The sequence below is a fragment of the Pleurodeles waltl genome, chromosome 10 (assembly GCF_031143425.1).
Source record: "Pleurodeles waltl isolate 20211129_DDA chromosome 10, aPleWal1.hap1.20221129, whole genome shotgun sequence".
NCBI lineage: Eukaryota > Metazoa > Chordata > Amphibia > Caudata > Salamandridae > Pleurodeles > Pleurodeles waltl.
In genome coordinates, this window is record NC_090449.1 from 478,356,689 (window position 1) to 478,380,033 (window position 23,345).

A 23,345-nucleotide genomic window follows, 5' to 3' on the forward strand; every position below is an offset into this window, starting at 1 on the left:
CTTCTTTGTTAAAAAAATAAAAACAAAGCAGAAATGCATTTTTATATATAGAGAACCCTCACTCACCAGGGTTTTCCCTTGATGGCTTGCTTCATTATCAGGCTCCTTACAGTTCCGCTGCGGAACGGGTGTGCTGCAAGCAGTGAACTACACAAGATCACTGACTAATAAACTATTTGTAAGGGAATAGGAGTTGGGAGGTTATATATTGTAGGAAGCTGGCTCTGTATATTCTATATCAAAATGAGATATAGTGTGCAGAGTCCAGGGGTTCCCCAAGAGGCTTGACAGAGGCAATAATAGATCATATTAATGCTTTATTTGTTGTAGTGTGGTCGAGCAGTTAGGATTATCAGAGTGTTAAGCATTTGTTGTACACACACAAGCAATAAGTGAAAACACACACTCAATGACTTAACTCCAGGTCAATAGGTTTTTATATAGAAAAATATTATTTTGTTAATTTATTCCTAGAACCACAAGATTCATTTAGCAGGTAAGTACATTAAATAAAAGTACTTTACACAATTCTACACAATAATACTTAGAACTTTGAATGGAATCAACAATGTACACAGTTTTCTTTAAAATGGCAAAAAGCTATTTTAAAAGTGGACACTGCAATTTTCAACAGTTCCTGGGGGAGGTAAGTAAAGTACAGTTTGTGAGGTAAGTAACAAACTTACGGGTTCAATCTCCGGGGCATAGGTAGCCCACTGTTGGGGGGTTCAACCTAACCCCAAACACCCAGCACCAGCAACACAGGGCCGATTACTTGCAGAGGTCAAACAGGAGCCAAAATAACGTGGGCCCATATGGAGACAGGGGGTACTCAGGTTCTGGTCTGCTTGCAGGTAAGTACCTGCGTTGTCAGAGGGCAGACCTGGGGGGTTTGGAGGAGTACTGGAGGGGCCCAAGTAAGCATGAAAACCACAGCCTCAGCGGCACGGGGCGGCTGAGTGCAGTATGCAAACAGGGTGTTGGGTTCTCAATAGAACTCTATTGAGGGACCCGGGGGGTCACTTTGGTGCTGCAGGCGGGGCACAGGGAGACCTCTTGGGCAAGCCACAGACTGGGCAAGGGTGAGGGCCGCCTGCTGGTCGTTGCTGCACCGGTGGTCGGTTTCCCTCAGGCCTAGGGGCTTGGGGTGCAGTGCTTCTCCAGGCTTTGGATATCTTCATCCCAGGCAGTCGCGGTCAGGGGTGTCCTCGGGATTCCCTCTGCAGGTGTCTTCATGAGAGTGCAGAGAAGTCCCATAGTCTGAGTGGCCTGGGGGTCCTCTCTGGATAGTTGGTTTCTCTGGAAACAGGCCAGGGGCGTCGGGTGCAAAGTAGTGGGACTCACGCTTCTGGAGTGAGGCGAGAGTCCGTTTAAAGTTGGTTACTTTGTCTTTTTTTGGGGCAGGTCCACTGTCCACAGGAGTTTCATGGTCCTCAGTGATGCAGTCAGTCCCCTGGAGGCTTTTCAGGGGTTGCTGTTCCTGCAGAACACCTTGCTTCTTTTCTTGCTGCTTTTCGAAGCAGTAGACGGGCCGGTAGGGCTGGGGCCGAGTCAGTTGTTGTCTCCTTCTCTTTTTTGCAGGGTTTTTTGAGGTCATCAGAAATCTGAAGAGCTAGGTTCAAGGTCGCCCCTAAATACTAAATTTAGGGGGGTGTTAGGGTCAGAGGCAATAGCCAATGGCTACTATCCCTGTGGGTGGCTACACCCTCCTTGTGCCCACTCCCTCTGGGGAGGTGGTACCTCTCTTTCCCTATTGGTTCTAATCCTCCAAAGCAAGATGAAGGATTTCTCAAGGAGGGGGTCACTTCAGCTCTGGACAGCTTAAGGGTGGTCCTGGCTGGGGGGGGGGGGGGATACTCCTTGTTTTTCTCATTATCCCTCTGGGCTTGCCGCCAAAGGGGGGGGGCTCGTCCGGTGGGTGTGCATCTCCACTAGCTGGAGTGCCCTGGGGCACAGTAACACCAGGCTTGAGCCTTTGAGGTCGTTGAGGTATGAAGCACCTCCACCCAGGACAGGCTTTGTTTTTGACCACAGATTGCACAAAGGCACTCACCCCATGTGGTCAGAAACTCGTCTGGAAGTGGCAGGCTGGAACAGACCGGTCAGTCTTGCACTAGCAGTTAGGCTAACACACAAGGGGCATCTCAAAGATACCTTCTGTGTGCATTTTTCAATAAATCCCACACTGGCATCAGTGTGGGTTTATTGTTCTGAGAAGTTTGATACCAAACTTCCCAGTATTCAATGTAGCTATTATGGTGCTGTAGAGTTCATAATGACAAACTCCCAGACCATATACTCAGTATGGCTACCCTGCACAAAATGTCTAAGAATTGGCTTAGACAATGTAGGGGCATAATGCTCATGCAGCTATGCCCTCACCTGTGTTATAGTGCACCTTATCTTTGGGCTGTAAGGCCTGCTAGAGCGGTGACTTACCTATGCCACAGGCAGTCGTTTGTGGGCATGGCACTCTGAGGGGAGTGCCATGTCGACTTTTTCTTTTCTCCCCACTAGCACACACACGCTGCAACTTTTAAAGTTTAAACTCTCATAGGTTGCCTTAACAACTGTGGGAGTAAGTTATACTGTGGACATGATAAAAAAGGTTTAGGACAGAGAGAGAAAAAGGTTTTGGAACTTTTGAAAGCACAGAGAAAAAACTTTTTCAAACTTTATGAAAACATTAGAAAGTTTTCGGGTCTCTGCACAGAAAGAGGTTTAAGCATTGGCAAGAATCCTACGAAAGACTTTCTCTTTAGCCTCCTCCTAGAAAATGACAAGAACCAGTCTGGCCCATCCCAGGAACAGGAGGTAGGAGAGGGGGGTACCCAGCCAGACTCAGAGGAGTCCTCTGAGGATGCTGGGGAGGGTTCTTCCAAAGACTTGCCAGCTAGCAGGCCCCCTAGTGACACTGGTAGTGGGAGGGGGTCACACATTAGTGGGGCACCTTTCACTCCTAAAGGCCAGGTTACTAGGGTCCAGCCAGTTAGGGACAGGTCTCTCTGCCAATTCCCATATTTCCTCTGTGTCTCACAATTCCCAAGCCTCCCACCCTGAGGATAACTTAATGGAAAGGGAACTCGTAGAGCTGAGGTTGGAAGAAGCCAGACTGAAGCTTAAACAGCAGCAGCTGGCCTTAGACAGGGAATCTCTGGATGTAGAGAGGGAAAGGCAGAGATTGGGGTTAGTTCCCCATGGTGGCAGCAGCAGTGTTTGTGATAGCAATCCTGTTAGAGAGCAAGATTCCAGAAACCTGCATAAGATAGTCCCCCCTTACAAGGAGGGGGATGACATTAACAAGTGGTTTGCTTCACTTGAGAGGGCCTGTATGGTACAGTTGGTCCCTCAAAGGCAGTGGGCTGCTATCTTGTGGCTATCTTTCACTGGTAAGGGCAGGGATAGGCTCCTTACTGTCAGAGAAAGTGATGCTAATAACTACAAAGTTTTGAAGGATGAACTCTTGGATGGATTTGGCTTAACCACTGAACAATACAGGATTAAGTTCAGAGACACCAGAAAAGAGTCCTCTCAAGACTGGACAGGCTTTGTAGACTGTTCAGTGAAGGCCTTGGAGGGTTGGTTACATGGTAGTAAAGTGACTGTCTATGAAAGCCTGTATAATCTAATCCTGAGAGAGCATATTTTGAACAATTGTTTGTCTGATTTGGTACACCAGTACTTGGTAGACTCAGATCTGACCTCTCCCCAAGAATTGGGAAAGAAGGCAGACTAATGGGTCAGAACAAGAGTGAACAGAAAAGTTCATACAGGGGGTGACAGGGATGGCAAGAAGAAGGATGGTAAGTCTTCTGACAAGGGTGGGGACAAAGATAAAAAACATTCTGAGTCTTCATCAGGCCCACAAAAAGCATCTGGGGTGGTGAGTCCAAATCCTCTTCTAACAATCAGAAAAGGCCTTGGTGTTATTTATGTAAGGTAAAAGGCCATTGGGCAAGTGATTCCACTTGTCCAAAGAAAAACACCAAACCCCCCACCACCACAACCCCAACTGCAACCTCTAGTGCCCCTAGTAATAGCAGTGGTGGTGGGAAGTCTACTACAAATAGCCAATCCAAGGGTGTAGCTGGGCTCACTATTGGCAGTGTAGTTGGGGATGGTCTTGTTGGGGAGACCACAGAGGCTGTTTTAGTCTCTGATGGTGGCATTGACTTTGCCACCTTGATTGCTTGTCCCCTTAATATGGGTAAGTACAAGCAACTACCCCTTATCAACGGTGTTGAGGTTGAGGCCTACAGGGATACAGGAGCCAGTGTAGCTATGGTTATAGAGAAACTGGTCCACCCTGATCAACACCTACTTGGTCAGCAGTACCAAGTGACTGATGCTCACAATAACACACTTAGCCCCCCCCCCATGGCTGTTGTGAATCTCAACTGGGGGGGTTACTGGTCCAAAGAAAGTTGTAGTAGTCACTGAATTAACTGTAGATTGCTTACTAGGCAATGAGTTGGAGGCTCATGCAGCAATGCTGGGCATTCCTGGGGATATTTTTGCTTTAACCAGGGCTCAGGCCAAAAAGCAAAAAGGACAGGGAAACTTGGATCCTGGAACAATGGACCAAGTGCTCCCAAAAGCTAGGGGTAAGAAGGGTAAATCCTTGCCCACTATCCCACCCTCTCCAGAAGATTCCCCTTTTGAAGAAGAGGAATCCTCTCCCTGTGCAGAACCTACAGCAGATGAGCTGGCAGCAGACACTGCTGAGCTTTTGGGTGCAGGGGGGGCTGCTAGGGAAGAGCTGAGTGTGCCACGGCAGACCTGTCCTACACTAGAGAGTTTAAGACAGCAAGGTGTCAAGCAGCAGAATGGGGATGTCAGTGACAGCCATAAGGTGTATTGGGAAGACAACCTCCTGTATACTGAGTCAAGGGACCCTAAACCTGGAGCTGCCAGGAGATTGGTCATTCCCCGTCAATACAGAGAGTTTCTCCTTACCTTGGCACATGACATTCCCTTGGCTGGGCATTTGGGCCAGAGTAAAACTTGGGACAGGCTTGTTCCCCTGTTTCACTGGCCTCATATGTCAGAGGACACTAAAGAGTTGTGTCGCTCTTGTGTGACCTCCCAAGCCAGTGGCAAGACTGGTGGCACTCCAAAGGCCCCCTTAATTCCACTTCCTGTGATTGGGGTGCCCTTTGAAAGGGTAGGGGTTGACATAGTTGGCCCCCTTGACCCTACAACAGCTTCAGGCAATAGGTTCATCCTTGTGGTAGTGGACCATGCCACTAGGTACCCTGAAGCCATCCCCTTAAGGACCACTACAGCTCCTGCAGTGGCAAAGGCTCTCCTGGGAATCTTTTCCAGAGTGGGCTTCCCTGAGGAAGTGGTGTCAGACAGAGGTAGTAACTTCATGTATGCATACCTCAAAACAATGTGGAAGGAGTGTGGTGTAATTTACAAGTTCACTACCCCTTATCATCCACAAACAAATGGTCTGGTTGAGAGGTTTAATAAAACTCTCTAAAGGTATGATAATGGGACTCCCTGAAAAACTCAGAAGGAGATGGGATATCCTGTTACCTTGCCTCCTTTTTTGCTTACAGGGAGGTACCCCAAAAAGGAGTGGACTTTAGCCCCTTTGAACTCCTCTTTGGGCATCCTGTGAGAGATCCCCTTGCCCTTGTTAAGGAGGGTTGGGAACAAACTTTAAAAGCTCCTAAACTGGACATTGTGGATTATGTACTTGGCCTAAGATCACGAATGGCTGAGTACATGAAAAAGGCCAGTAAAAACCTTCAGGCCAGCCAGGAGCTGCAAAAGCAATGGCATGACCAGAAGGATGTCCTGACTCAGTACCACCTTGGAGCCTGTGCCCCCAAGAGCACTCCAGGACAAATGGAGTGGACCCCATCTCATTGATGAGAAAAAGGGTGAGGTTACCTATTTGGTAGACCTTGGCACTGCCAGGAGTCCCCTTAGGGAGCTCCATGTCAACCGTCTGAAACCCTACTATGACAGGGCTGGTCTCACCCTGCTCATGGCAACCCATCTTCTCCGCCAGCAACCACGTCTCCTTCAGCCACTCCTCCGGACTACACTGGACCAACCACAAATGCATCCACTTCACCTTCAAACGGGAGACTCACCACCATCGCACACAACAAATCCCCTGCAGGCGCTGGAGCAAAATCTCCACTGAGCAGCTCCTCTCATCACTGAACCAAAACCCTCCAGCCAACATCACTGACGCCAACAACGCAGCCCACAGCCTCACCCAGTGGATCACCAACTGGGCCGAAAACCTCGCACCACTTAAAAAAAAAACAGGCGGGACCAGCATCAGGAAACCCCCATGGTTCACGGACGCCCTCAAAGAATGTAAAAAATCCTGCTGAACCCTCGAAAAAACCTGGCGCAGGGAACGAACCACAGAAAACATGACAGCCCTCAAAATCGCCACCCGTGAACACCACCAGCTGATCCGCTCCAGCAAAAGGACATAATTCATAGAGCGACTAGACAACAACACCCACAACAACAAGGAACTCTTCAACATCGTCAAAGAGCTCTCTAACCCCAGCGCCAGCTCCAACGACATCACACCCTCACAAGAACTCTGCAACTCCCTCGCTACGTTCTTCCACCGAAAGATCGCAGATCTACACATCGCCCCCATCTCCGGAACATCATCAACAGCTCGTTCGCATCAGCCATCTTCCCCGAGAGCTGGAAACACGCAGAAATCAACGCCCTCCTGAAAAAACCCACGGCAGACCCCAATGACCTGAAGAACTTCCGCCCCATCTCTCTTCTCCCCTTCCCGGCCAAGGTCATCGAGAAGACCGTCAATAAGCAGCTGACTGCTTTTTTCAAGGCTAACAACTCGCTCGACCCATCCCAATCTGGATTTCGAGCCAACCACAGCACAGAAACCGCCCTCATCGCAGTCACCGACGACATCAGGACTCTGATGGACAATGGAGAAACAACCGCCCTCATCCTCCTGGACCTCTCGGCTGCCTTCAACACCTTGTGCCATTGCACCCTATTAACCCGCCTCCGCACCACTGGAATCCTAGGACAGGCCCTAGACTGGATCATCTCGTTCCTCTCCAACAGAACCCAGAGAGTCCACCTCCCTCCCTTCTGCTCAGAACCCACCGAGATCATCTGCGGCGTACCCCAAGGATCCTCACTCAGCCCAACCCTCTTCAATATCTACATGAGCCCCCTCGCCGCCATCGCACGCAAACACAACATCAACATCATCTCCTACGCCGACGACACCCAGCTGATACTCTCCCTCACCAAAGACCCAACCACCGCCAAAACCAACCTACAGGAAGGAATGAAAGACGTCGTGGAATGGATGAAGCTCAGCCGCCTAAAACTGAACCCAGACAAGATGGAGGTCCTAATCCTCGGACAATCCCCATCCGCCTGGGACGACTCCTGGTGGCCCAAGGCGCTGGGCACAGCACCAACCCCCTCGGATCACGCACGCAACCTCAGATTCATCCTGGACCCCCTCCTCACAATGACCAAGCAAGTCGACGCCGTCTCGTCATCATGCTTCAACACCCTACGCATGCTCCGAAAAATCTTCAGATGGATCCCCGCCAAAACCAGAAAGACAGTTACCCATGCCCTTGTCACAAGCCGACTAGACTACGGAAACACCCTATATTCAGGCACCACCGCAAAGCTTCAGAAAGGTCTACAACGCATACAGAATGCCTCCGCACGCCTCATCCTCGACATTCCTCGCCACAGCCACATATCTGCCCACCTGAAACACCTGCACTGGCTCCCCGTCAACAAGAGGATCACCTTCAGGCTCCTCACCCACACACACAAAGCACTCCACAACATGGTCCCCGAATACCTCAATAACCGCCTCTCGTTCTACACGCCCACCCGTCAGCTCCGCTCAGCCAGCCTCGCTCTCGCCACCATCCCACGGATCCTCAGAACCACCGCCGGAGGAAGATAATTCACCTACCTGGCAGCCAAAGCATGGAACTCCCTCCCCGCACACCTAAGAACTACCCAGGACCATCTCGCCTTCAGGAAACTCTTCAAGACATGGCTTTTCGAGCAGCAGTAACTCTCCCCCCCTCCAACCCCCCCGTTCATCCCCCCATACCCCTCCCAAGCGCCTTGAGACCCTCTCGGGTGAGTAGCGCACTCTATAAATGGACTGATTGATTGATTGATTGAACTCATGAGGGACAGGAAGAAGAGAGCGACCCTCTCCCTGATCTCTTCTCCACCACTGAAGCAGATGGCTTAGTGGAGGGAGTAGTACTGGCAGATTGTCTTACTGCTGAGCAGAAAGACAACTGTGTAAATCTCTTATGTCAGTTTTCTGAACTCTTCTCACTGATACCAGGTACCACTACTTGGTGTGAGCATACAATCAACACTGGAGACAGTTTGCCTGTCAAAAGTAAGATTTATAGGCAACCTGACCATGTCAGGGATTGCATAAAACAAGAGATACAGAAAATGTTAGATCTGGGAGTGATTGAGCCTTCAGAAAGCCCATGGGCTAGCCAAGTGGTGCTTGTCCCTTAACCTCACAGTAAGGATGGAAAAAGAGAGATGAGGTTTTGTGTTGACTATAGAGGGCTCAACCAAGTAACCAAGACAGATGCTTACCCTGTACCCAGGGCAGATGAGCTGATCGATACACTGGCTTCTGCCAAGTATCTGAGCACTTTTGACTTAACTGCAGGGTATTGGCAGATTAAATTATCAGAAGATGCCAAATCTAAAACTGCATTCTCAACCATTGGAGGGCATTATCAGTTCACTGTGATGCCCTTTGGTCTGAAGAATGCACCTGCCACTTTTCAAAGGTTGGTGAACACAGTCTTGCAAGGGTTGGAAGCTTTTAGTGCAGCATATCTGGATGATATAGCTGTCTTTGGCTTCACCTGGGATGATCACCTGGTCCACCTGTGGAAAGCTTTGGAGGCCCTGCAAAAGACAGGCCTCACTATCAAGGCCTCAAAGTGCCAGATAGGGCACAGGATAGTGGTTTATCTGGGCCACCTGGTAGGTGGGGAACAGATTGCACCACTGCAGGGGAAGATCCAGACCATTATGGAATGGACTCCCCCTACAACTCAAACTCAGGTGAGAGCCTTTTTAGGCCTCACATGGTACTTTAGGAGGTTTATTAAGAATTATGGCTCCATTGCAGCTCCTCTTAATGACCTCACTAGTAAAAAGATGCCTAAAAAGGTATTGTGGACAACTAGCTGTCAAAAAGCTTTTGATGAGCTCAAACAGGCCATGTGCTCTGCACCTGTCCTAAAAAGCCCCTGCCACTCCAAAAAATTCATAGTACAGACTGATGCTTCTGAATTGGGGGTTGGGGCAGTGCTTTCACAGCTTAATACTGAGGGCTAGGATCAACCAGTTGCTTTTATCAGCAGAAGGTTGACCCCCAGAGAAAAGCTTGATCTGCCATAGAGAGGGAGGCCTTTGCTGTGGTCTGGGCACTGAAACAGTTGAGACCATACCTGTTTGGTACTCACTTTATTGTTCAGACAGACCACAAACCTCTACTTTGGCTAAAACAAATGAAAGGTGAAAACCCTAAATTGTTGAGGTTGTCCATATCCCTACAGGGAATGGACTATACAGTGGAACATAGACCTGGGTGTACCCACTCCAATGCAGATGGACTCTCCAGATATTTCCACTTCGACAATGAAGACTCATCTGGGCAATGTTAGCCTTATTGTCCCTCGTTTTTTTTTGTGGGGGGATGGGTTGGTTTATGTAGGAAAGTACCATCTTGCCTGGCATGTTACCCCCATTTTTTACTGTATGTATGTTTGTTTTTGCCTGTGTCACTGGGATCCTGTTAGCCAGGACCCCAGTGCTAATAAAGTATGCCCTGTAAGTGTTCCGTGTGTGGTGCCTAACTGTATCACTGGGCCCCGCTAAGCAGAACCTCAGTGTTTATGCTCTCTCTGCTTTTAAAATTGTCACTGCAGGCTAGTGACTAATTTTACCAATTCTCATTGGCACACTGGAACGCCCTTATAATTCCCTAGTATATGGTACCTATGTACCCAGGGTATTGGGGTCCCAGGAGATCCCTATGGGCTTCAGCATTTCTTTTGCCACCCATAAGGAGCTCAGACAAACCCTTCCACAGGCCTGCCATTGCAGCCTGCGTGAAATAGTGCACACACTATTTCACAGCCATTTTCACTGAACTTAAGTTACTTTTAAGTCACCTATATGTCTAACCTTCATTTAATGAAGGCTAGGTGCAAAGTTACTAAGTGTGAGGGCACCCTTGCACTAGCAAATGTGCCCCCACATAGTTCAGGGCCAATTCCCAGGACTTTGTGAGTGTGGGAACACCATTACACGTGTGCACTACCTATAGGTCAATACCTATTTGTAGCTTCACAATGGTAACTCCGAATAGGGCCATGTAAGGTGTCTATCTAAGATCATGGAATTGTCCCCCCATTCCAAATCTGATATTGGGGAGCATATATTCCATGCATCCCGGGGGCTCCACCATGGACCCCCAGTACTGCCAAACCAGCTCTCTGAGGCTTGCAATGCAGCTACAGCTGCTGCCACCTCACAGACAGGGTTCTGCCCTCCTGGGGTCTGAGCAACTCAGTCCCAGGAAGACAGAACAAAGCATTCCCTTTGGGAGCTCACGCAGGCACCTTCTAAGTCGACGACCGGTTCTCTTGGACTCCTCTCCTGGCGATGAGCGTGCTCTTTGGAACACAGAGGGTGGACTGCATCGACACAGACTGTCCTGAAGTCCTGCTGTCCCAGTTTGGAGGAGGTAAGACCTTGCCTTCCTTGAGAACAACAGTACCCCTGTGCACCGTGTCTTCTTCACTTCCTGAGGCCTCTGTGCACTATTTGCAAAATTCCTTAGTGCACAGCCTGGCCCATATCCCCAGCACTCTATCCTGCGATGCTCAACTCGCTGAGTTGTTCTCCGGCGGCATGGGACCTTCCTTTGTAGTGCTGCACCAACTGCATTTTGCACCTCTTTTGTCCCCATGTCCGGGGACTCCAGTGGGTGCTATCTGGTGTTCTGAGGGCTCTCTGAAGTGCTGAGAGCCCCCTCTTCCTCCTCACACCAGGTTGAGGCCCCCAGGTCCCTCCTGGGTCCAGATAGCGCCACTTTGACGCAAAATGCGACTTTGCCGGAACCAAGGCTTGTTGGAGGAATCTAGCGCCAAATCTCGCCTGCACCCAACTTCTCTTTGTGGGACATCCTGTGCATCTCGCAGGATCCCGCTGACATCTTCCTTGGGTGCATTTCTGCAGTCTTCGTCCAACCGGGGACTCTTCTTTTGCACCCTCTTCTGGGTCGGAAGGGGCTCCTGTCCTTCCTGGAACTTCTTTCGACTTCTGGACTTGGTCTCCTTCCTTTGCAGGTCTTCAGGTCTAGGAATCCACCATTTGTTGTTTGCAGTCTTGCTTGGTTCTTGCAATAACTATAATCACAACTTGTAGTGTGTCCTAAGGAAACTTGCAGTACTTTACTCCTGCTTTTCTGGGCAGTGGGGTGGGGTAATTTACTTACCGTTGCTGTATTCTTACCCTCCAAGCGATTCTCTACACACTACACTTGTTTAGGGGGTAATTCGTGATTCGCATTCCACTTTCTTAGTCTATGGTTTGTGTTGCCCCTAGACCTATTTTCTCCCATTGCATTCTATAGTATTTCCTATTGTTTGCCCTATCCTATGTCTAATTACCTTATTTTGGTGTCTAGTGTATATATTGTGTATAATACTTACCTCCAGAAGGAGTATTGCCTCTAAGATATTTTTGGTACTGTGTCACCCAAATAAACTACCTTTATTTATGGTAACACTGAGTATTGTCTTTACTTGTGTATAAGTACTGTGTAACTATAAATGGTATTGCAGGAGCTATGCATGTTTCCTAGTTCAGCCTAAGCTGCTCTGCTATAGCTACCTCTATCAGCCTAAGCTGCTAGAACACTACTACATTTCACTAATAAGGGGTAACTGGACCTGGTGTAAGTACCCAAGGTATCCACTACAGCCTCCTACAACTATATCTAAATATGATCTACTCCAGAAGGTTTGCAATTTTTCATTCAAAAACAATTTTTACCGTATCTACACTGTAAGTTGCAAAAGAATGAAATAAAGGCTGATCTTTCACCAAACGAAAACATTTTCTGCTAAATGCAACATACCATATGAAGTAGGGCTATTTCTTGAAAAAGAGAGCAGTCAACGCTACAGTGTAATTATAGGAACTGAGATTGCAAGCAACAGAAGTCATGTTACCTCCTCAGACTAGCTGAAAGCCTTAAACCGCTTCAAAGGGGTATTCTGATCCTCATATTACTTTACACAGTTTTGCAAAGCTTTCTTTAATTCAAAGATGTATGTTCTGTATGCTGCTGGGGTCAGCTTCTATCTGGGGCAGGTGACCCACCCCAACTGTCCAGCCACCTTCCAATTTAGCCCCACATTTTATGGCAGAACCAATCAGGAAAAAGTGCATTTTCTTTTCAAGTATGAGTCCCCTGCCCTTCTTACAAAGTTATTCCCACTGCATGTATTTGTTGCAGGCGAAGACTTTGGTTAATTTGAAGAAACATGAGAGATCCAAACTCCAGAGTTGGTCGAATGGCATCAACATACCTGCCGGTCTTGCTCCTAATTTCTGATGGTGCAGATTCCAACTCTGATCTTGACACACCACAAGTTTCTCAGTCTGCCGGCAACTTCACAGCAAATGGCCATCAAGAAGGCTATGCTTCAGATCTTCTGCACTTTACTGGCTCCATCTGTAGCGTACCTGGGTTCCAAGGATCCATAGGGCCTCCAGTTGGGCTTGATTGGTAGACCCTCAGCTCTGGCTATGCTCCTTGGATCCACATCGGGTTCAGCACTAACTCCAGTGCCCGCTTTTGCTCTGGTGCCAACCCCAATGCTGGTCCGGCTAATGTCGATGCAGACTCTGTTGATGCCAGATGAGGATTTATAGCCTTCAGAGTAATCAGACTTTCTGATTGAATCCACCAGGAACTTGAACAAAGTCACGCCTGGAACCCTACTTGCACTCAACTGCTTGTGCTTGGCTACCCATCTGACTGTAATAACTTGCCCTTACCACATAGCAAGGTACAGACTGTATAATCTTTTTGGCGAAGACTAACGATGAATAAGAGGATAATTTTGTTCCCCAATATGAGGAAGACAGTTATTATGAAGAGCTTCCAGATGTTGTGGACTTGAAACTTTCCCAGGTAGTGACCTAGTGTGTCCCCCGGGTCCTGCCACAGAGAATAGTGCCTCTTTTGTTATAATGATTGGGCAACTAAGACACTATACTTGCAAACTATCCATCAAATTAAAAACTAACTTGTTAATGAACGTTCTGCTGCATGGCCAGGCTCCAACTGAGCCTCTGTTGCCTTTTAATGAGGCATTCATGGATACTGTTATGGGCACCTGGGGAAAGCTCTGCGCTCACCTGCTCGTCAGTAGACAGGTTGCCTGTCACAATCATCCTGGGCCTTACGAACCTCCCTTCCTAACACGGTACCCCACTTCAGAGAGTCTGGCAGTATAGGCATGCAACAGCAGGGTCGAATCAAATGTTTATGCTGCTACTCCTCTGGACTGTTAGTACTAATGAATAACAGGTAGAGACTTTTGACAAATAATTTTCACCCCCACAAGCTGTGCTCTAAGATTGGCCAATGACAGCTGTCAATTTGTTTGTTATTCCCATTCCCTTTGGCATATGGTGGCCCAAATTTTACCAGGTTTTCTGGACCTACCTTTGAGCATCTCTCATAAGGCTTTTCAGGATGGCTGTGATGTAGCGCAATTTGTGTTGTGTTCAGGACTGGACACCATTGATGGCTTAGGACTTACCATGGGCACCAGTGTGGATTTCAGTGGACATTCCTTTTGACAGATCTTGCATTGTTGGATATAAAACCGACTCTGCCTTGGAGCGTTTTAAAGAGAGCAGAGCCACTGCTCGTTCCAGCAATTTCGGCCTCTTTGTGGCTATGGTAGAGATTTCCCTGTCCATTAATGCCAAGGACCTCAGAACACCAGTCTTTTCAACCCTTTTGTGGCTGAGGCAGTGGTTCCCAGAGACCACGAGGATAGCAAGGGCAATGTGGTGCTCAGTCCCCCATCCCACCAGCGGTTGGAGTTGTAAAACCACGTTAATGTGCACTTATCAGCACACTGCCACCTTGTTGGAGGCAGAATCCAATAGTTCCTCCAAAGGTGGCAGGCCACCACGACGGATAAGGTGGTTGTATCAATTGTCTACTGTGGCTATGCAGTTCCCTTAATTTCTACCCCACTGCACCTTCCACCACCTTCATGGCAGCTGACGGAGGAACATCTGTCAGTCTCAGTGCAAGAACTGCAAACCCTTTTGATAAAAGAGGCTATGTGGTGGGTGCTGGCCTTAAAAGTAGGAACTGGGTGTTACTACTGCTACTTCTGTGTGTTAAAGAAGAATAGAAGCCTTTGTTTTAATTTAGATTTCTCTCCTAGTAACAACTTCATGTGAATGAACAAATTCAAGATATTCACACCAGCCCAGGTCCTGTCTACCCTGTAGACTGGATGGTGGTGTTTGACCTACTGGGCACTTATTTCCAAATCCCCATCCTGCAAGCCCACAGGTGCCGCCTGGAGTTAACAGTAGGCCAGGAACATTTTCAGTTTGCAGGGAAATCTGTTGAATTGTATTTATATTTTGGAGGGGACTGAAAAACAACTGCAGTGGTGGCTTCTGAACCACAGTTGGGTCATTGGCAGGCATCTATCCTTAGCCCACCTAGAGCTGACGGTGGTCATTGATGCATCACTACCAAGTTGGCAAGGCCATCTTGGGGAGGTAGAGATCCTAATAACTCTGGTCTCTGATGGAGGCTCAATTCTACATCAACTTCTTGTAGTTGAGGAAAATTCACTTGGCGCTGAAGGCCTTCCCACCCACCATCAAAGGAAAGTTGTGGCAGATGTTCACAGAGAACACCACTGTCATAAGGTACCTCAACAAGCAGGCTGGACCCTATGTGAGGAAACCTTGCACCTCTGAAAGTCACTGGGCTTCCAAAGACTTTTCCTGGTGGTGAACCACTTGGCAGAACCTTTAAATGCCAGGACGGATGAAGTCGGCAAACAGGTACCTAGTAGATCACAAGCAACAGTTACACTCAGTGGTGGCACAGGCCATCTTCCAGCAGTGGGTAGAACCCTGCCATAATCTTTTTGTCACTGCAGAGAACGTGCAATGTCAGCACTGCTACAAGGTGGCCTTTCCAAAGCAGCTGTTTCTCTGAGACTCCATCTGCCAAACGTGGAGCTCATGACTCTTGTATGCCTTCCCTTTACTACCTCTCTTGCCCTCAGTTCTGAAGATAATCAGGAACGACCTTGCCCAGGTCATCTTGGTGATACCCAAAAATTCTGGGCTTGAGCATCTGTCCTCTGATAAAGCTGCTGCTTCAGGACGATCTTCTATTGCTGCAGCAGTGCAGGGTGTTTCAGGCAAAGTTGTATTAAGTCCTCCTGTGTGTTCTGTCCATATCCCTAGAAGGCTTGTTAAGGACTACTTTGTCAGCTCTTTTGACCTTCTTGAATGGCCAGATCAGCTTTCATTATTTAAATCACCAGTTGTGATGAGGATTGTGAAGGTTTGCAAAAAGTATTTCTACTGAAACCCTTTGTGATGCCCCATTAGGACTTGAGCTTACTCCTCACATTCTTGATGTGTACCCTGTTACAGTGTTGCACAGTTGTCCCTTAAGACTTGTGACCGTAAGTACAGTTTTTCCTATTGCCGTAAAATCAGCTAGACATGGGGATGAAATTTGCACTCTGTGTAAATCTGCCTTACACCACCTTCCCTGATAAGTTGGTTTTGAAGACCCAAGCTTCCTTTCTACCCAAAGTGGTTACTCTTTCATGTCAGCCATGTAACCAGCCTTTTGGCATTATTTGCTCCACCTTTTCTCTCTAAGGAGGAAGAGAGGATCCATTATTTGGATGCTAAAAGACCATTACATTTCTAGGTTTTCTGGAGCACAGAAGAGTAAAGCAGTGCAAAACCTATCTCTTGGTGGGTTGTTCTCTGCATAAACATCTGCTATGCACTGGTAAAAACAATCAGCCCATGAAAGACTTACAAGCTCATGCCACCAGGAGAACAGCAGCTACCACTGTGTTAACATGTGGAGTGCCTCTCGTAGACATCTGTCAGGCAGTCACTTAGGATTTGGTGTACAGATTCACGAAGCACTACTGCCAGGTCAGGCAAGAAAGGCTCTTTGCCTGCTCGGTCCTCTAAACTTTTTTGATCTGAGCCAGTTGACAGACCCAGCACCTTGAATGGTACTGCTATGGTACCTACTCACGATGTGAGGCATCTGTGGTTAGATGTGTCCATCAGAAGAACAAATTCCTTACCTTCAGTAATGATATTTCTGGTGGATTCCCCATCTAACTGCAGATTCCTCCCCGAACCTCCCCATTCAGTGAACTGGACTATCTTAATCTAAAAAGGTCCCAATATAGTGATCTGCACACTGGCCATACCAATTTGCCAATGTGCTCTGCGTCTGGGGGCACAGACATCCTAGAAAGTAGCTGACATCAACCCGCATGGGTGGAGCTTATATACAGCTCTGCTTGTCGCTTCCGTAGCAGAAGGATGATGTTGTGAAGGCATATGACACCACGTAGCAGCGTGCACAAAAATGTTTTGAAAGTTCCTAGATCCAGTCTGTCATCAGGGGATTATTCACAAGATGAAGAATCCGCAGTTAAATAGAGAATGCCAGAAAAATTGTTACAGAAGTTATTTAACTTGTTCTTCCTGCTGCTTTCTCTTGAATGATGGATTCCAGTCAGACAGTTACATTTGGCTGTCCAAAGGATCCTACCTGGAGGGGGAAATCAGAAGAGCGGATCATGCAGATAAACATGAGCACCAAGTACCACTAAACCCTGCCAAGCACCCAATACCTTTAAGGTTTACTTAGACTCACTGGGGAGAGAAACACTCATACACACTATCAGTGAGCACAGTCATGACTTAATACACATGTTTGCCAGGAGGAGTCAGTATATAGTCTCCCAATGGGGTTCGGGTAAAAAGACATGTAAACCACTATTGTAACCAGAAGTCACCAATCTTTAGAAGTGTCATGGTGTGTTCATAGGAAGATAACCTACAATGTAAAAAGGAGTACAATTGTGAGTGGACCCCATCACCCAACAGTCTAGCGCTCTCGTGGTGAGTAACATACCAAATCGCTGTAGAATTCAACAGGCCCATGACATGGGTTTCCTGCACAAAAATACTGGTTGTGCCCGAATGAAAAGTGGATTGAGGTGTTGGAACCCTATAGGCAATTTCTCCCATACGCATAGGACCCAAAAAAAAAAAACAACAGAGTCAAATATGATGCCTTCGGTAGAGCACCATAAGATATCAGAAGCCCTCCTAAACTATCTAGCCGGTCAAAATGATCTTATTAGGCACACCTTAGTTCTCTTACAGTTTACCTCTAGGGAGGTTTGCAATGATAGGTAGTTTTCCGAGTGTGAAGAAACTGCTTCAGATAAATGAATGATAGGCTCTACAAAATGTTACCTACTACAGAATCGCACTGCACAAACTTGAGAGTTTGAAAGAAGGGCTTTTGGTGAAATTGACATCCTAGGAGGCTTAACAACGATTTACCACAATTATATCATCAAATAATAAGAGGTAAGTATTTAGAGATTCTTATGCTCGCAGCCAAGGCTGTGTAAATATGAGAAACTATAGAACATTACAATTCAGAAAAATAATTACTAGTAGGCAACTTATTACTAAAGGCCTGTTGTTTTTTATGGTGCATGGATTATGAGATACTTCTTCTTACACTTCTTGGGCTATAATTAGAATCACGTTCACAGATTTCAAAGGAATAACGGGGTGAAGACATACAGTGATAAAGAGGGGGCTCACAACTCAATCCAGATACTGACTCAAATTTGAATGCCAGTGCGTAATCTACTACCAACTGGGCAGTGTTTGATGAGCAGATGCTCTTTCATCAGCCCCAACTGAGTTCCATTTGAGCAAACTGTGAGTGTCGGCATCCCTGCAGCTGCTCCCTTCTGTTTCTTGCATGAGGGCTATAGTAGTGGACAGATCTGCAACTGTGGTTGTTGAATTCCTGGAATTTGAGCTAGGGGTATCTGACCTTTCCTACACTCCTGGAGCTCCTTTTATCAAGTTCCTGGACTTCTTGTATCCAAAGCAACCTAGTTCTGTGGCATACCAAGGGCTGTCTCCTTTCCTGAGATCTTCAGAGTTGCACTTTGAATTTTAGGTGGCATTAATAATTTAATTTTTAGTAAGGATGTGCTTGTAATGATGTACCCAGCTTTACTTCCCTCCAAAAAGGTTGAGTCCTTCAACCATTAATTACATCTGCTCCCTGTAAAAGATGATAAATGGCCATTTAGCAGTGTCGTGGTGGTAACTACTATGCAATCTTATTTCAGCCCCGGCGTCAAATGCTGTCTCAGTAAACTTGAGTATTCTGAAGAGCTCTACGGAAGGAGTTCCTTTAAAACACGCAAACACCGCTAAACTCATACTAAGGATAATCGAAAAATAATGCACTAGTACTTGTGTAGCAAATTAACAGAGGCAGGTGATCACTAAAACACAGCAAGAAACTATAATTGTAGCATAAACATGCTTAAGACCCTCCAGAGCCAAGGGTAATGTTGTAAACTTTCAGAGTTCGTAAGTGAGAATGGCAACCAAACGTGTTTCCTTTTGAACTTCTCCCCCTTGCTGGGCCCGTTGTGACTTGTCTCTTATGTAACATTGGTTCACGAGGGTTTCTAACTATGCCGTGCAAAACGGTGTGATCAGCAAAGCACTGTATGTGAGGAATTGAGCAGCAAATGACAGTTGGTTTTGTTCTTTCTCCCTCAGTGCGGCACCCATTCTGAACTGCTTAAGAATAAAGGTATGTATGCGGAGCTGATTCACCGTCAAGCAAAGGAGCGCAAGTGAGGCTCGGCAAAGACTGGTCCAAGATTCCATGTACTTTATACGAGGCGATCCACTCCACGGCACCTTCGCCCCGAGACCTTACTGCACAGCTCCATATCAACCTGCCCACTGACACTCTGCTGCCGAGGTCCGGGTGGCACTCCATGCCGGAGGCCCAACAACATCCTGCGCTGCAGCACAAGATCTGAGGAACATATGTCACAGTGATCCTGCGCTGCATAAACTCGACACTGACGTTAGTTAATGCAGTGTAATGTATATGGCATCCTCTGATATTTTCTTTGCGGGACACTTGTCTTTGTTTCAGTGGACCAAGAGTGACTAGCTATCTTGTGTTCTGTTCTAGCGCTGTGATCTTAGAAAATGCAGAGTAAATGAACGGCAATAAATTCTGGTACTTGACTAGTGATTTCCAGTGCACTTTTTATGTACTTTTTTACTTTCCCATTGTGTTTAAATCCATGCTGTCACTACCTTCCCCTTTGTTAGGAACTGTGCTGTTTCTCCAGGGAACATTCAGAGCAACAGGAAATTCTGTGGCTTATTCCCACATTTGAGGGTAGTGTTGCACTCTAGACAAAGGTTCAGCTCACCATGAAAGTGCATATGCAGGAAAAGAAAAAATTACTTACTTAATGTGCGCTCTTTTTGGTGCATACTCTTATCTAACCAGAGACTTCACCATGTGAATCTTCTCAGGCACCAGCTTGGATCCAGAAATTCTTGCAGTAGCTTCTGAACGGCGGCAGGTAGCACCACTGTCCTCTGCACATCGCTTGACATGATGACATGGAGCCGTATATAGGTACCAACCCTGTATGATGCCATTCACTGCCTTTCACATCTTCGCCCTCAGGCGTGGAGCATCAGTGACAGATTGGAAACATGGAGTGTGCAAAATCTAACTTGGTACCTTATTAACTCACAAAAGTCCGCACCAGAGAACGGGGAGGAGCACAGGAATGAGGATTATGTGGCTTGATAAGAGTATTCAACAGAAAGAGCATTACCAAAATAAAATAACTTATTCTTCTGATCGATATTTCTTTACAGCAACTTCCTCATCTTATGAATCAGTACCAAAGCAATGCCCCTTTGAAGGTGGGTGTTAGACCTGACAGCCTTAGGGTGGTCACCCCCAACTTTTTGCCTGCCTCCCTCCACTTTTTGACCGTTTTTGCTGGTTTTAGGGCTCTACGCACGTTACCACTGCTAACCAGTGCTAAAGTGCATATGCTCTCTCCCTTAAAACATGGTGACACTGGCTCCTAGACAATTGACATTTTTAATTTACTATTAAGTCCCTAACAAAGTGCACTGCATGTGCCCAGGGCCTGTAAATTAAATGCTATTAGTGGGCCTGCAGCACTGATTGTGCCGCCCACATAAGTAGCCCCTTAAACATGTCTCAGGCCTGCCAATGCAAGGTCTGTGTGTGCAGTTTCACTGCCACTTCGACTTGGCATTTAAAAGTATTTGCCCAGTCTTAAAGTCCCCTTTTTCGACATATAAGTTAACCCTAAGATAGGCCCCAGGTAACCCATACGGCAGGGTGCTGTATAGACAAAAGGCAGGACATATACCTATGTGTTTTATATGTCCTGATAGTGGAAAGTTCCTAAATTCGTTTTTCCCTGCTGTGAGGCCCGCTTCTTTCATAGGCTAACATTAGGGGTACCTTCATATACTGTTTGATTGGTAGATTCTGATCAGAAAGGAGTAGACAGGTCATATTTAGTATGGCCAGAAAGGTAATACAAAATCCTGCTAACTGGTGAGGTTGAATTTTATATTACTATGTTAGAAATGCCACTTTTAAAAAGTGAGCATTTCTCTGCACTTTTAATCCTTCTGTGCCTTACAGCTTGCTCCAATCCACATCTGGGCTGAGTTGGTTGACAGCTCCGTTGTGCATTTCACCCAGACAACCACAAACACATGATGCTCAGTCACACCTGCACACGTCTGCATACTGAATGGGGCTTCCTGGGCTGGAAGGGTCGGGGCCTGACACATTTGAAAGGACGGTGGCCTGCCCTCACACAATGGACTGCCAAACCCCCTACTTGGGACCCTGGCAGACAGGATTGTACTGAAAGGGGACCTGGCACACTTCAAAACCACTCTTTGAAGTCTCCCCCACTTCAAGGGCACTTTTGGGTATATAAACTGGGTCCCTGATCCTACCAACAGAGACACTTCTTGGGACAGACACTCTGCACCAGAACCTGCAACCTGCCAAGAGAAGCTGCCTGGCTGCCCAAAGGACTCACCTGAACTGCTTTGCTGTAAAGGACTGCTGCCTTGCTGTTGCCCTGCTGCCTTGCTGGCCTCTGGCTCTGTTGAGAAGTGTGCTCCAAGAGCTTGAATTGAGCTTGCCTCCTATTCCTGAAGTCTCAGGGCCAAAAAGACTTCATCTCTGCAAAGAAACTCCTTGTGTGGTGAAAATCGACACACAGCCTGCCGGAATTGACGCACAGCCTTTCCAGCAGTGAGAAAATCACTGCATCACCAAATCGGAATGACGCAGCCCGGCTCCCCAAGTGGAGATCGACGTAGTGCCAACATTGCAACTGGAACTTCGATGCACAGCCCACCGGATTGATGTATGGCTGAACCGGAACAACATAGTCCAACTTCCTGTGAGAAAAATAGACGCAGTGCAACAGAAACTCTGGCGCACCACCTACTGGATCAACGCAACAACTGTGACTTCGTCCCGCACACCCAGGATTTCCATGCATCGTCCCTGGGTGTCAAGACCCCACATCGCAAACAGTATTCAAGCCTGTGCACCGGAATTTGACACAAAGCCCTTGCCACGTAGAAAAGAATCAATGCATCATCTGTGTGCACCCAGGAATCCGACGCACACCTGCGTTTTTCCACGCATCTCCTTCTCTTTGTGCGTGTAATTTTTACGCAAACCAGGTACTTTGTGCAAGAGACATTTGTTGCTTTTAAGAACTAAGGATTCTTCTTATCATTCCAAAGGTGTTATTTCAACTTGTGATTATCAAATCTTGATCGTTTTGACCTTAATTTAATGAGATAAATATCTTATATTTTTCTAAACCTGTGTGGTGTCTTTTTGTGGGGTTCTCATTGGGTTATTGCATGATTTATTGCACAAATACTTTACACATTGCCTTCTAAGTGAAGCCTGACTGCTCAGTGCCAAGCTACCAGAGGGTGGACACAGGATAATTTGGATTGTGTGCGACTTACCCTGACTAGGATTGTGATCCTTATTTGGACAAGGGTGTATACCTCTGCCAACCAGAGACCCCATTTCTAACAGTGGGGTTAAAGAGTAGACTTAGCACCAGGGGCTGTATTACAGAATATAGCACACACTCCTTGTTTGCGGCGGGCGCACCTTTCATAAGGTGTGCGCGGCGCAAACAAGGGGAGTGTGCGGTATTATGTTGATTGTGCTGTCCCCACAGCAGACGCAAACCTGTGCTGCCCTCTGGGTAGCGCATTTGAGAAATACGGAGCAGCTGTTTCTTTTGCAGGCGGCACCTCACCTGTACTATTAAAGGGGATGTCTGAGGGGTCCTTGGGACCCTTTTGTCTTCCCTCAAGAGGCCTACTTTTAGAAAGCATACTGTAAGAGCACAACCATTTTTGTGGCGCACTTTCAGTGCACCATCTGAAGGCATTTTTGCCTCTGCACCCACATCGGTAATACAGCGCAAGCGCAGAGGCAAAGGGATTCCCTTATTTGCATTGGGCCACGTCCCTATGCTAACAAGGGAACACTTTCTGATGATAGTTCTGGTGCTATATGTGTGACAGCGCTATCAGTATTACAGAAGGGGCTGCACAAGAGTCTGTGGCCCCTTCTGTAATACCAAAGTGCCACGGGGTGCACAAAGCGGGTGCAAATGCCCATTGCGCCTCTGGGGCACTTTATATAAATTGGCCCTTGGAAGTTCCGCTCGACCGAGTGGGCAAAATGACCCTCCTATTAGACCTGAGAAGCTATCTAGTAGTGCTGCATGAAAGTATGGATGGAAACCTATGTGGCTGCTGGCATATGTCCAAAATGGGGACACCCTGAGCCAGGACTGTGGGCCCTGACTTTGCGCTTGTGGAATGAGCCCTGAGGCCATTACAAAGGTTTTTAGACCAAGGTATAGCGGTATCTGATGCAGAGAACATTCCATCACAATACGGTTGGTTTCTGAACTGCCTTTCCTTTATTTGCATTGAAGAAAACAATGAAGGGCTAGTCATCTACCTGGTATTCTGTAACTGCGTTGATGTAGAGGCCCACC

At 47.2% G+C, this 23,345-nt stretch overlaps 1 protein-coding gene across 1 annotated transcript in view; it reads left to right on the forward strand.

Annotated features, from left to right (window-relative positions):
- Window positions 1-19,464, forward strand: part of ABCB8 (ATP binding cassette subfamily B member 8) — a 397,400-nt gene extending 377,936 nt beyond the window's left edge. Inside the window, exon 16 of the mRNA XM_069210769.1 lies at window positions 18,982-19,464. Within this exon, the coding sequence (XP_069066870.1) occupies window positions 18,982-19,062 (81 nt within the window). The 3' untranslated portion in view covers window positions 19,063-19,464. The remainder of the gene's footprint in view (window positions 1-18,981) is intronic.
- Window positions 19,465-23,345: the final 3,881 nt, after the last annotated feature.